This window comes from Boleophthalmus pectinirostris, unplaced genomic scaffold (genome assembly GCF_026225935.1).
Source record: "Boleophthalmus pectinirostris isolate CB_2022bp ecotype Guang Dong unplaced genomic scaffold, ASM2622593v1 HiC_scaffold_3, whole genome shotgun sequence".
NCBI lineage: Eukaryota > Metazoa > Chordata > Actinopteri > Gobiiformes > Gobiidae > Boleophthalmus > Boleophthalmus pectinirostris.
In genome coordinates, this window is record NW_026571299.1 from 14,121,197 (window position 1) to 14,135,092 (window position 13,896).

Genomic DNA, 13,896 nt, shown 5'->3' on the forward strand with positions numbered 1-13,896 from the left:
ACAAACAAAAGGATTAAGTGACAAACCAATATTGATTATTTCTTTATAAGAGATTCAGGGTCCTTTATACACACAGTAGACCCAAATAAAGGACAAGGGACTGACTACAAAATATAAGATCATTCTTTATAGTCTCCTGTGGGCAGTGTTGGAGAGTAACAGATTACATGTACCAGAGTTACGTAATCAGAGTACAAATTATGAGTAACTGTATTCAGTTACAGTTACTGTTTCAGTGAGTGGTAATTGGATTACAGTTATTTTGTTAAAATAAATGGATTACACAGCGGTATTTTCCTGTTTTCACATTTTGGGCTATATTCCCCCCTTTTTTTTTCTTTTGGTAATTCCACTCATTGCCGGAAACCAGGTCTAAACTAGATCTAAACCAGAACTAACACAAGGTCTAAACCAGGTCTAAACCAGGACTAAACCAGGTCTAAACTAGATCTAAACTAGATCTAAACCAGGTCTAAACTAGATCTAAACCAGGTCTAAACCAGATCTAAACCAGGACTAACACAAGGTCTAAACCAGGACTAAACCAAGACTAAAACCAGGTCTAAACCAGGACTAAACCAGGTCTAAACTAGATCTAAACCAGGACTAAACCAGGTCTAAACTAGATCTAAACCAGGACTAAAACCAGGTCTAAACTAGATCTAAACCAGGTCTAAACCAGGTCTAAAACCAGGACTAAACCAGGTCTAAACTAGATCTAAACCAGGACTAAACCAGGTCTAAACTAGATCTAAACCAGGACTAAAACCAGGTCTAAACTAGATCTAAACCAGGTCTAAACCAGGTCTAAACCAGGACTAAACCAGGTCTAAACTAGATCTAAACCAGGACTAAACTAGATCAAAACCAGAACTAGATCTAAACCAGGACTAAAACCAGGTCTAAACTAGATCTAAACCAGGACTAACCAAGGTCTAAACCAGGTCTAAACCAGGTCTAAACTAGATCTAAACCAGGACTAAACTAGATCAAAACCAGAACTAGATCTAAACCAGGACTAAAACCAGGTCTAAACCAGGTCTAAACCAGGTCTAAAACCAGGTCTAAACCAGGTCTAAACCAGGACTAAACCAGGACTAAACTAGATCTAAACCAAGACTAAAACCAGGTCTAAACCAGGACTAAACTAGATCTAAACCAGGACTAAAACCAGGTCTAAACCAGAACTAAACTAGATCTAAACCAGGTCTAAACCAGGACTAAACCAGGACTAAACCAGGACTAAACTAGATCTAAACCAAGACTAAAACCAGGTCTAAACCAGAACTAAAACCAGGTCTAAACCAGGTCTAAACCTGAACTAAACTAGATCTAAACCAGGTCTAAACCAGGTCTAAATCAGGACTAAAACCAGGTCTAAACTAGATCTAAACCAGGTCTAAACCAAGACTAAAACCAGGTCTAAACCAAGTCTAAACCAGAACTAAAACCAGGTCTAAACCAGGACTAAACCAGGACTAAAAGAGGATTTAACAGCTTTTTATTTTCTTTTAGCAAACAAAATATCTTATGTTACGATATCCTAGTCTTTGCTTCTCTACAGCAAATCAAGTAATCCAAAGTATTCAGATTACATTACTCATCTAAAGTAATTTAATGGATTCCGTTACAAACTACATTTTGGAGTATGTAATCTGTAATCTGTAGGGGAATACATTTTAAAAGTCACCTTCCCAACACTGCCTGTGGGACAGAATTGTCTTGGAACAGGGGTCACATGATTTAACACAAAAAAAAAGACATCAACAACATAAGCCCAAACAAACAAAATCCACCACTGAACACGTGGCGGCACGGTGACTGAGTGACTAGCATTCATGCCTCACAGCAAGAAGGTTCCGGGTTGCGGGTTGCCCGGGTCTTTCTGTGTGGACTTTGCATGTTTCTCCCCGTGTCTGAATGGGTTTCCTCAGGAGCTTTGATTTCCCCTCATCAACCCAAAACATGCTACATAGGTCTCTGGAAAGAAGAGCTGAGAGTTGAGAGCTTAGGTCAATTAAATACAATGAATCAATGAACCTGCTCAGGGACGACAGGTAGAAATTAACACTGGTGCTACAACCTGGTACAATGCATCTCTCCTGTTAAGGTTAATGTAAATTGTGCACTGTCCCTGTCTCATTATCTAACTAAACTAAACTAAACTAAACATAAATAACACCATCTTGTCGGGGTCGCCCCTTGTCCTCCCATTGACTTCCATTCATTTTAGTAGTGATAAATATGGCCTTCAGCATGAGTTACTGGAATACTGCTGTTCATGCAGGGGGCGACTGAGAGGACTAAGCTGATATGACCATACATGAGTGAAATGAATTAAATAAAATGAAATGAGTTAAATAAAGAGCTGCACTAAACCTGCACACATATGATCGGCACATGGGCTCGGTCAAGCAGAAGTAAACAGCAAGGCCAAAAATTCAAGTTAATGCATCTGATATAAAAATGTATTCAACAGATACATATGTACTCTAGTTTATGAAACTGTTTACCTTTTTTCTGTACCAGTTTTGGTTCTAAAGTTACATACGTTTTAAACAGATCATGTATGAAACATGGAACAAAAATTATTTCACAAATTTTAAAGACCTGCAAATCATGCAAATAAATTGATGTATTTCATCATATCTTGTGTTATTCGATCTTTGAACTGTTGATGAAGGTACATGATTTAAAAAAATATATATTTAAAGTGATAAAAATTTGCTTGGAAGGACTGACATATTTTATATAAATAGTTTCCTTTCATTTTGAAGTAATATTAAAGTATTCAGAAGAAAAAACCAACAAATTATGCAAATCAATCACCTTCTACTTGCTTGCACAATTTTCCCTCCGTTACCATGACCTTTCTTAATAAAAAATCTCATTACTCCAAAAGTAAGAGGTTTTTCAACCTAATCTTGTACCATGTGTAGAAAACTATATGAAGCAAATATTCAAACCAGTTTGTTAAGGATATGTAAGTGAGAACCGCTAGTTATCACTGTTTGTATTTATTGCCCAAAAAGTGCTGCATATTTCATTCCCTCCATTACCACTTGACTGGACCCACATATATGATCTCTGGAAAGAAAACATGAACCCTCTCTAACGCAATACAGAACAGACTCATCAGCAGCAGCACATCCCTCTGTCACAGAAAATACTCATATATTCCACTGAGTCATGTCCTTTAGTCGGACAGAAGCTGACCACATCAGTGGCACAAGGAGCTAGCTGTTTTGATCAGAAGCTACAGAGAACAATGTTTACATTTTTATGAGCAAACAAGGCAAGTCACCCAGGCCTTTGTGTGGAGTTTGCATGTTCTCCCTGTGACTGTGTGTCTTTCCTTTGGGATCTCTGGTTTCCCTCCTCAACCCAAAACATGCACCATAGGCACAATCCTGCAGTTAAAATAGTCCTGACCAAGACTAGCAACAAGATGATGCAGATGAGTCCCTGTGTACTGTACGTGCTGTGTTATAATAGACAGAAAACAGTCTATAAAACTTCTTACCTCAAACAATAATGTCATCTCAGTTACAATCGTACTTCTGCTATATCAGACATATATATACTGACTGTATATATATATATATATATATATATTTTTTTTTTTATACAGTCTATGTCATTAATAGATTGTGTAAAAATGCTTTGTTTATCAGCACTAGTCCATGACTTCATGTTCCAAACCTTTTCTCAAAGTGAAACAGCACACATATTTCCCAGTGATGTTTGGAAATTCTATCTTGGTTGTACATCATTCCACTGTCAATGTGGTGCATTCTTGTCAAGTTAATATAATGTTGTGCTGCTCTGTTGGGAGGGGCCATGCACATAGGCACTGGAGATGCTGCTATGCTTAGTGGAGCAAAAAATTACCAATATTTTAATAGAACATATAATTCAAATGTTTTAGTAGAAAATCAGCCGAGGGCCAAATTAAAGTTCTTGGAGGGCTGGTTCTGGCCCCTGGCGATATGTTTGACACCCCTGCTCTAAAACCTTCAAATCAGGCAAGAAATCTAGGGGTAATAATGTACTCAGACTTGAACAAATCAATAACATCTGCAGCTTTTTACCATCTAAAAAACATAACAAAAATCAAAGGTTTACTGTCTAAGTCAGACTTGGAGAAAGTTATCCATTCCTTTGTCTCCAGTAGGTTAGACTACTGTAATGTTCTGCTCAGTGTCCTCTCCAAACGAGCTGTGAGACACTGCAGTAGATTCAGGACGCTGCAGCTCGGGTCCTTACTCGAACTAGGACGTATGAGCACATGCGTCCTGTGCTCAGGTCTCTGGATCCTGTGGCTCAGAGAATAGACTTGAGGCTTGAGTACAAGTCTCTCCATGGCCGAGCACCAAAGTTCATATGGCACACAGTGTCATATGAACCATCTCGTACTCTGAGGAGCTCAGGGACCGGCCTCCTGCTGGTGCCCAGAGTCAGGACTAAACACAGGGAGTCAACGTTTCAGGTTCACGCAGCTAAAACCTGGAACAGTCTTCCTGAACATGTGAGACAGACCTCTGTTTCTGATGCTGTTTAAATCCAGGCTCAGAACAGTTCTGTTTAGCTGCACATGACTGAAAGGTTTTCATTCTGCACTCTTCTCTCTAATTTTTGTAATTAATGTCTCTCTCTTTTTTTTATTTTAATCTTTAATTTTATGATAATTATTTATGTTTTGAATTGTTTTTATTGTGATTTTAATGTTTTTCTTATTCTGTAAAGCACTTTGAATTACCTTGTGTATGAATTGTGCTATACAAATAAACTTGCCTTGCCTTTGTACTGGTAATAAAATCATAGCAATTCATTTGTATGAAGATTATCACGATTTTATTGTGTGGTATTGTCTCCATTTTTGACCCATCCTTCATGCTGTTGGGGCAACACCAGAGTTGAACAGGTCAGTCTTCATAAACTTGATTTTTAGTTTGATCTTTCTTTTTTGTTCCATTTCTTTTTAAGTGTTGTGTTTAATGTGCATTTTGACACTCATTTGTTTTTCAATTTGCATAAAAGACTTTTCCACCCAACAACAAAACACGAGTCAATCAGTCTTGATAGTTTAATGTATTTCATTAGAGTAGAATCCACAGCACAGGTTTAGTGAGTAGGAAAGGTGATATTTACATGATCTACTGTTGTACATGTTACAGTCTGACCCATGCCAACACACATAACACTGTACATTATATCATCATCATCATCATCATCAGGTCCAATGCAAAATACACAGTTATCTCAAGTGTCCAGCAGCGTCCCTGAACTGATCCAACATGTTCAGGTTCAAAACAGTTCACAATAGAAATTACAGGCAAGATAAACTACATTTTATACAGTATTCAAATGTTAGATTACTGTAAATATCACACTGGAATCTGTACACACTCTTCTGACCAACTTTTGTCCACATCAGTATTTTAAAGAAGAAGAAACGTGGAAAATTGCAACTTAGCATGTACGCATTAAGTTTATGGTAAAAATAAACAACTTTAAGTACCTTCATCTGATATAATGAAAACTTAACGTCAAAGAAATATGCTAAGAAGAATATATCATGATGGTCAAATGTTAAATTATAGGGCAGCTTGCATAGTCCTTTCATATAATTACAGCATTTCTTAACTGATAGGTAGGAATTATTGTCTTTTGTTATTATTACATTTTGACCTGTTTAATTGCTTGCATTAAAAAAGAATAAAAGATAAACTGAACATTTATTTTACATGACCTGTTGATTGGGTTATGACACTGTAATGTAAATAATTTTGTATAATTTGAGTATCTTGATGAAGCCAGTTGTGAATTAAAACATGTTTGTTATATTTTTTTTCAATTTGTATGGTCAAAATAAAATGTGAAATGTTGTCATTCTTTTGAGGCAACATGGAGCTATATAAATGCTTGTATATCTATTATATTAAGTCAAGTTGTGTTACCATGGTTACACCTTACACTCTTAACTCAGGATTAGGACACACTTTTGCATTTGCATGTTCTTAGTTTGTTATATAGTGAAGGAAATCCATTAACAAGTGCTTTGATATATTATAATACTGTACTTAAAGATTCACTGTGTAACTTTTCTGCTTGTCTCTATGGAGATGTTATTGCTTTGCCTTGAATCTTCCATCATGTGGCATTAAAGTACACTCACTGCATTAGACATTACACTGTCTTTATATATCTCAAAAAATACATAAAAAAAAAGACGTAACATAAACATAAAGACGTCTCTCCACAGATCTGACCTGTAACTTGCCTGTTAGAATCATACAGTTGTCTATGGAGAAGTTTAATGCCACACTGTGCAACTTTGCAGACAAAGCAATGACATCGCCATGGAGACAAGGAAAGTGAGCGACCCTGTACCAGAAAAAGTTACATAGTGCAGCTTTATTATTTGGGTGAAATGCCATTTTTTAAACATTTTCTATTACAGTTTTTCTCCATTGGTTTGACTCATTTCTTGAAACAGAAATGACATTCTCAAAACAACATGGACAAATCTCCAAACCACCTCACAGTCGTTCACAACAGAATGGCATTTGATTGATTTCATCAAATTACAATTGTCGTTGTGCATGTCTCAAGTGTCTCAGTGCATCTTTGTACATGGTTCTGTACAAGTCACCTGCAGTTAACACAATGAGGCAACATTTAGCACATTTTCCAAATAAATAGATCTTGTTGATCTAAACTGTTTATTTATTTATTTGAGACAGGGACAGCGCACAATTTTTACATCAACCTTAACAGGAGAGAGGTATTGTACATCAGGTTGTAGCATCAGTGCTAATTGCATTTATCTGACCTTAACCATCAACTCCTGGAGACCTGTGTAGCATGTTTGGAGTTGATGGGGGAAACAGGAGCACCTGGAGTAAACCCATCCAGACACGAGGCGAAACAAACTCCACACAGAAAGGCCCAGGGACTGAACCTGGAACCTTCTTGCTGTGAGGCATGAGTGCTTGCCACTCAGTCACCGTGCTGCCACTGATGAGTTGTTTCTCAGACTAATGGTTGTTCTCTCTAAAACATGTCAACATGATTTCTTTGTCTGAGTCATCATATGCACAATAGTCTGTTCAATTGTCAAAATTAAAATACCATAAACACCATATATCTATATATCTATATCTATGTATGTATCTATATAAATATATATATATATATATATATATATATGAACATTTGATAAATTCATGACAGTAATTGTCAGGTGAAATAAGAACGTCCTATCTCATTATGTGATCATGTGGATGTGTGAATTTCCACCGTGGCTCATCAAGGACCTGGTTCACTTCCTATTTAAAGATGCTTAAGGAGCTACTATCACTGTACTCTCCTTCCCTCAATCTGACTGAGTTTTTTTCTGCTTGGAGGTGGAAAGTGTATGAACATCAGGCTGAAGACCAGAGGTCCCTGCTCCATGGAATGGATGCTGCATGTGAGGACATCACAAGGGAGGGGATGGTTGAGACATTTGCGCCGTTTCTTCCCTCCTGACGACAGCGCCCAGTGAAAGTGTTATTGTAGAAACTTTATTTCCTTTATTTACAGCACTGTAGGCTAGATATTTTTCTTTCCTTTTTTTTTTGTTTGTGTTTATATTCGGTACATGCACAGAATGCTGTATACATTTTCTTTTTATGTTCTCTAATGTCTGGAAGTGACTTTATGTGTGTGAATAAAATGATTAGAGTTTTGTTGGCAGTGTGAGAGCTGTGTGTGTGTGTGTGTGTGTGTGTGTGTGTGTGTGATGTCATATTTTGGAGGCTGCTCTTACTGTGAAATCCTTCTTTTCAGTTTTATCCATAATTGTATTGTGTTAGTTAGACCTCTGCCATAGTGACAAAACATCTAAGCATTTTGAGCTGCAGCGCTGACAGAAGGCCAAAGGGACGCTGCATTTTGGGAGCAATGACTATTTCTATGAGAAAGGAATTTAGTTTTCACACATGATGTTGTGCTGAACCATCCAGGTTATTTTGAAAAAAAAAAAGAACTAAGTGAATGCAAAAGAGCCAAAGTAATTGAGAAGGATCTTTGCAATTTTGATGGCACTGACTCTTTATATGGGAAAGGAATCTGCTTTGAAGCCTGTGTGAACAGTTTTGGGAGAGATATGAGCTTTTGCTGGTGAGCGTTAATGTTGTGCAGAACTATCAGACTGTTTGGCCAAATGATCTTGTAGTTTTAAGAATGTCATTTCTGTTTCAAGAAATGAGCCAAACCAATGGAGAAAAACTGTAACATGGCATCATGAAAACCAAAACATGTATAAAAACAACACATAGCCACCGAAAAAATACTGATAAAATTGTTAAAATTTTAGAACTTATTTCACATATTTTTGTTCATTTCAGTGAATTACAGTTTTTATATCTGCTTTTCAATAATTCTTCTATGGCTCAAAGCGCAGCATAGTTTAGAGTGGTAGCAAAAAAATAACAAAATCTAAAATTCAAATTCAAAGCAACAATAAAAAATGACAATTAAACAAAATAAAAACAATTACAAACCAAATAAAAACAAGTCACAAACATCAGTGCGTGTACTGTGTGCCTTGAGTCTCTGCATTGAAATACATGCATACAAAACCCAGGTTATAAAATGTAGTCATTACATATTACTATAAAAAAGTACAGTGAATATTATTATCTATAAATGTCACCCAAAGTTCATAGAATTGTCCGTTTTGCTTTTCCATCAAGTCCTTTTTGCAGCTACTTCGGGCCTGAAAATTCTTGCATATTTCCACACTTTACCATCAAAATATGTGGATTAAATAAAAATTCATATCCATACAATGCTATATATACTGCTTATCTATGTACAGTAATTGTGTTTTGAAAATATAACTATTTTCTTTTTGTTTTGTCGACAAATCTGAAAAGTGCGAGACATGGCTTGTTTTACGTGTGTGGCTGTTGTAGTGGAAGAACAAGTTTGTGCGTTAAAATTTTAGTGTTTAATTACAGTTTAATTTCAGATCCATTTTCAACATCCTTAAAAATCAAAATGTGTTTCTATATACTGTTAAAGGCGCACTGTGTAACTTTTCAGGTGGAGGCTCCGTCAAACGCTTTTCTCCGTAGAGATGTTGTCTCTTTGTCTGGAATGTCTCACAGTATGGAATTAAACTTTTTTTTATCTCCATGGAAACCAAACCGGACCAGGTTACAGGTCAGAGTTTTCAAACCACCTGCAGTTGAATAAATGTAAAGTCGAGCTGTTTAATGTCATACTGTGGAACATTATAACAGACAGAGCAATGACATCTCCATAGAAACAAGCAGGTGATGGACCCCCAACCAAAAAGGTTACATAGTGCGGCTTTAATAAACATAATTTAATGATTTGGTGCTCTGAAGTGTTTAAAGTGCAGCCTGTTCTGTTGCAAGAAGATGCCATTTTTTTGTTGAAAATAAGTTATTAATATGTCAATGCAGTGACTATGACGTTAAATACAAACCTTTAATAGCAATAGACTTGATAATAGTTGTCATAAATGTTTGATAATGCAATGAAAAGTTGTGTATTCTTCATGTTGAGTTTGTTGGCATTCCTTTAGTGACCACAAGGGGGCAGAGTCTAGTCAAAGATGCATGAGTCAGAAAGAAATCCCTTATTCCAAAGAGGTTAAAAACAGCATCACAAAAGCAAGAATACTCACGATGACCGTCCAGTTTGTAGTTTTGCTTTCAACTTCTTTCTTTTGCATTTTTTTACGCCTTCATATCATAAAGAATTGTTGTTTTAAAGTGTCCAGATTACATTATTTTCTGATCAATGTTATAATGTTGTTTCCTCATCAAAATGCTTGTATATCCGAAGTTGTTTTTTTTGTTTCTTTCTCACATGTTTAACTCACAAATCCTGCATGTTTAGGATGTGTTCTTCTCTCAAACAGAAAGCACTCTGTTCTACTTTGTGACGTGGTAATACAGGAAGTGCTCCACTGTGTTTTTAAACTGCCAGTCTCTACTAAACAAAGGTAAAAGGTAAAAGGTTAACGTGAAAACTACCACTGCATGAATTCACAACGTAGTACAGAGAATTTTGAGCTTTGGAGGTGAACATTAATAATAAAGGTGTGAATGAAACAAATCACAACTCCAGGTCTGTTTTTCAGGACTTTCTAACATAATTTGCAAAATATAGGACCTGTTGTTGGGGCAGTAATTTTGGCAACTACTTGGCACCAACATTTTTGTTAAAAGTTTAAAGTCATGTTTAAAGTCATTAGAGTTCACCATACACTTTTACTTACTATACAACTCAAACTTGCCCAAAAACCTTACTTGCGCCCTTTAACACCCACAAACTTCCCTTACTGACCCTGCTCTATCAGTCCTGCACCGAGTCGGGAACCCGCAAATATGTTGCTGAAACGGGTGAGTTTTAACACTTTGGAATTTAAGTGCAGGTATGTGGGCGGGTAGTGATTACACACGGGCGGGTCAGGTGAATCAAATGAACGACAAGTCCAGAACATCCGTTGCCCTGGAAACAAGTCCCGTTTCCTGGTCTCTTCCTGGAACGATGGCAGACAAGACTGAGAGAGACTTTAGTGTTTTTATCACATAAAACCATCAGCGGAGGTGATCAGCTCTGTGGCTGCGCTCCTTAGTCCTGGTTTAGACCTGCTTAAGTCTTGGGTTAGACCTGGTTTAGACCTGGTCCAGTTCTGGTGTAGTCCTGGTGATCAGCTCAGAAGTTGCGGCGTGTATACATTTATGCTAATGACATTGGTTTAGTCCTGGTTTAGACCTGGTTAAGTCCTGGTTTAAACCTGGTTTAGTCCTGGTTAAGTCCTAGTATATACCTGGTGCTGTCCTGGAGATCGGCTCTGTGGTTTGCAGTGTGTATATATTTATAATCTGCCAATGACACGGTGTAGGTTCAGTCCTGGTTTAATCCTGGTTTAGTCCTGGTTCAGTCCTGGTTCAGTCCTGGTTCAGTCCTGAACTACTGGGCTGTCGGACTAATGGGCTAACCCCAATTTAACTCGAGCGTGGGCGGGTAATGGGTGGAATATTAACGAGTCTGGGCGGGTTCGGGTTTAACTTTGATATAATCACGGGTTAATGGGCATGTGTGGTCCTGTACTGCGAGGGTCTGGGCGGTCCAGGTCTCCAAAACAGGACCCATGCAGGACTCTTCTACGAGAGCCCTCTTCTGCCCCCTTCTGGTCACTCTGTATATTACACTACACTCATTTGAGTCCCTGGGTACACTCTACTCATGTCTCACTCCGTGCTCCCAGGCCACTTTCGCTTGCTCCTCCTTAGTCGCCGCTATGATTGGCTGCGAGATCTTGCGTGGCATTGGCCGGGGCGCGGGAGGGGGCGGGGACTGCGTGCTTAGCCCCTCCTCCTCCGGTATGCACCCCTCCCTGACGTACGGCTTGGGCGGGAGTGCGGGTGGCTCGTGGAGACTGTAGAGCGGAGGATTGTGGGGGATGTAGTGCGGGAAGTGCTGCTGGTAGTAAATATGATGCTGCGGCGGGTGGAGGATGTCCGGAGCCACCATACCAGGGGGGATGATCTGAATTCCGGGCTGGAGAGGGGTCACCGTTCCTGGGGCGGAGAGGCTGCGGCAAGGCTGTTGTTTATCACCGTCCAACACCACGGGTTCGGAGACGCTGTAGCGGACGGGCTGGTAGGGCGAGTCCAAGTCTTCCTGGTCGGTGGTCCAGGCCTGGCTGCTGGGGGCGGAGTCAAGGGTGTCGGTGCGGCTGGCGGAGGGGTCGGAAGAGGTGCCCCCGAAGTTGCTCTCGCTCAAAGAGGACACACCGGAGCTGGCGCTGCCCGATAAGGTGGAGTTACTGCCATCCAGGACGGACTGAGGACTGGTGGGCGAGGCAGGTATAGGGTGCAGAGGCGACTGTGGAGAGAGAACGGGTGAGGACAGGTCAGTATGGCTCATATGTTCACATTTATGTTTAATGTAGTTCAGTTGATAAAGCTGTGGGAAGAGAGTAGGGGCATGGCAAGTAAAGATGGGGTGCACTCTATGTCACTTTAAGATGCACTGCGCAGTTTTTTTGGTGGAAAGTTCATCACCTGCTTATCTCCAAAAAGATGTTATTGCTTTGCCTGGAATGTTCCATGGTATGATTTTAAACACACCTATTTCCTATTGCACAAAAATACAATTCTCTCTGTGAACAGGTGCGCCTCTCCACAGATTTAACCTGTAATGTAGCCTATAGTATAGTATATATGGCATCCAGTGTTGGGCATTTTACTTTAAAGTTAATTAGTTACCATTTCAAATGACTTCCCCCATACTCAGCTAAGTAATTATCCAGTTATTTTTCATGTTATATACTATCACGCTCACTGTGCAGGGGCTCGAGGTGAACAGCAACGAGAGGTGACAATGTGATTCATTAGATTCGAGTTACTTGAGGCAGACACAGACAGAATTTTTTTTCCCAGGGCACAATTACCGTATTTTCCACACTATAAGGCGCTCTGGATTATAAGGCGCACTGTCATTGAATGGTCTATTTTCGAACTTTTTTCACAAATAAACCACACCAGACTATAAGGCGCATTAAACGAAACACAACAGTTTGATGGGTGAGTGGGACTTTGTTTGGCGCGTTCACGGTGACTCTGGGCTTTGTTCTGTTGTGGCGTGTAGGGAGGGTGCTGTCTGGGACCGCTGGATTGTCGGTGTGTTCGCAGTGACTCAGTTGTTCAGTTGTGCCTAGAAGTGGCAAATTGCACTCGCTTTTTCGGTTTGTTCCTCTGTTCTATTCCTTCTGTGTGTGGAGTGATGAGTGTGGCTGTGGGTGTGTTTCGCTGTGCGGTCGCTGTCTGCTCCGTGCGTGTTTGCGTGCGCTGTGGGTGGTGCGGGTTTGTAGTTTACTGAAGTCATGCTGGGACACCCGAGTGGATTCGTGTATAGGGCGCTCTGGATTGTGGGGCGCGCAGTCGCTTTTTGATGGGGTTGGAGGCTTATGAGCGTGCCCAATAGTGCGGAAAATACGGTACACTTAACATACACATTCTTGCCTTTTATTTCAATGAGGGAGAAATAGTGTTGGTATTTCCACTTTGCCTTTGAATGTCCCCGGCTCATCGTTGAGTTTGTCTCATTTAGCCTGAAGTGTGGGGGAAAGAAACAACAAAGCAGCGTGATCAGAGACTCCACACCCCACAACTACTTAGCCAGTCATCTTGGTCCTGCTCTGTCCTGCGTTCTCCCCGCTCCTGTACATGCCACAATGCCACGTGCCACTTCGCTTTCCCAGTAACAATAACGGCGTTGTAACAATAGGGAGTGTAATTAATTAGATTACTCCGAAACTTAAATGCCATCTCCATAAAGACAAGCAGGTGCCAAACCTTCCCCCAGAAAAGTTGCACAACACACCTTTAAAGGCACAGAAAAGCTGAGTAGTATCCCAGAAATAAGCTATAAGTATAAGTATAGTTGTTTTATTTTAACATTTTAGAAGGGAAGTAAAGTTATATATAGTTTCCATACTTAAAACATTATTTAATAGGTTGTAATCTAAGAAAAAGATTCAAAACTTAGTAGGAGGAAGCAATGCTGATTTAATCTTAAGATAAATTTAACTCACCTAATGCTTTTGTTTTGTTTGTTTATACTTTCGAGGTAATGTCAGCCTTTGTAGTAGTGATCTGAGCCAAAATACTACCAAACCTACATGGTGCAGATTGGCAGCCTCACTTCTGCCGGTCTACCCCAGGGCAGGTGTGGCTACAGAAGTAACTTAAAAGCAGGGGTGGAGCGCGTGAGAAATGACTACAGTTGAGTTTAAAAAGTGTGGAAAGTCTCATCATGTAAAAGTGTAAATCTTGTCTAATTAAAGCGTGGGAGTTTACAGCA

At 39.4% G+C, this 13,896-nt stretch overlaps 1 protein-coding gene across 1 annotated transcript in view; it reads right to left on the bottom strand.

The window, feature by feature from the left end:
- Window positions 1–11,268: 11,268 nt before the first annotated feature.
- The window catches only part of LOC110155845 (dedicator of cytokinesis protein 3-like), a 166,330-nt gene continuing 163,702 nt past the window's right edge, over window positions 11,269–13,896 (bottom strand). The window contains 1 exon segment of the mRNA XM_055160298.1: window positions 11,269–11,916. Within this exon segment, the coding sequence (XP_055016273.1) occupies window positions 11,269–11,916 (648 nt within the window).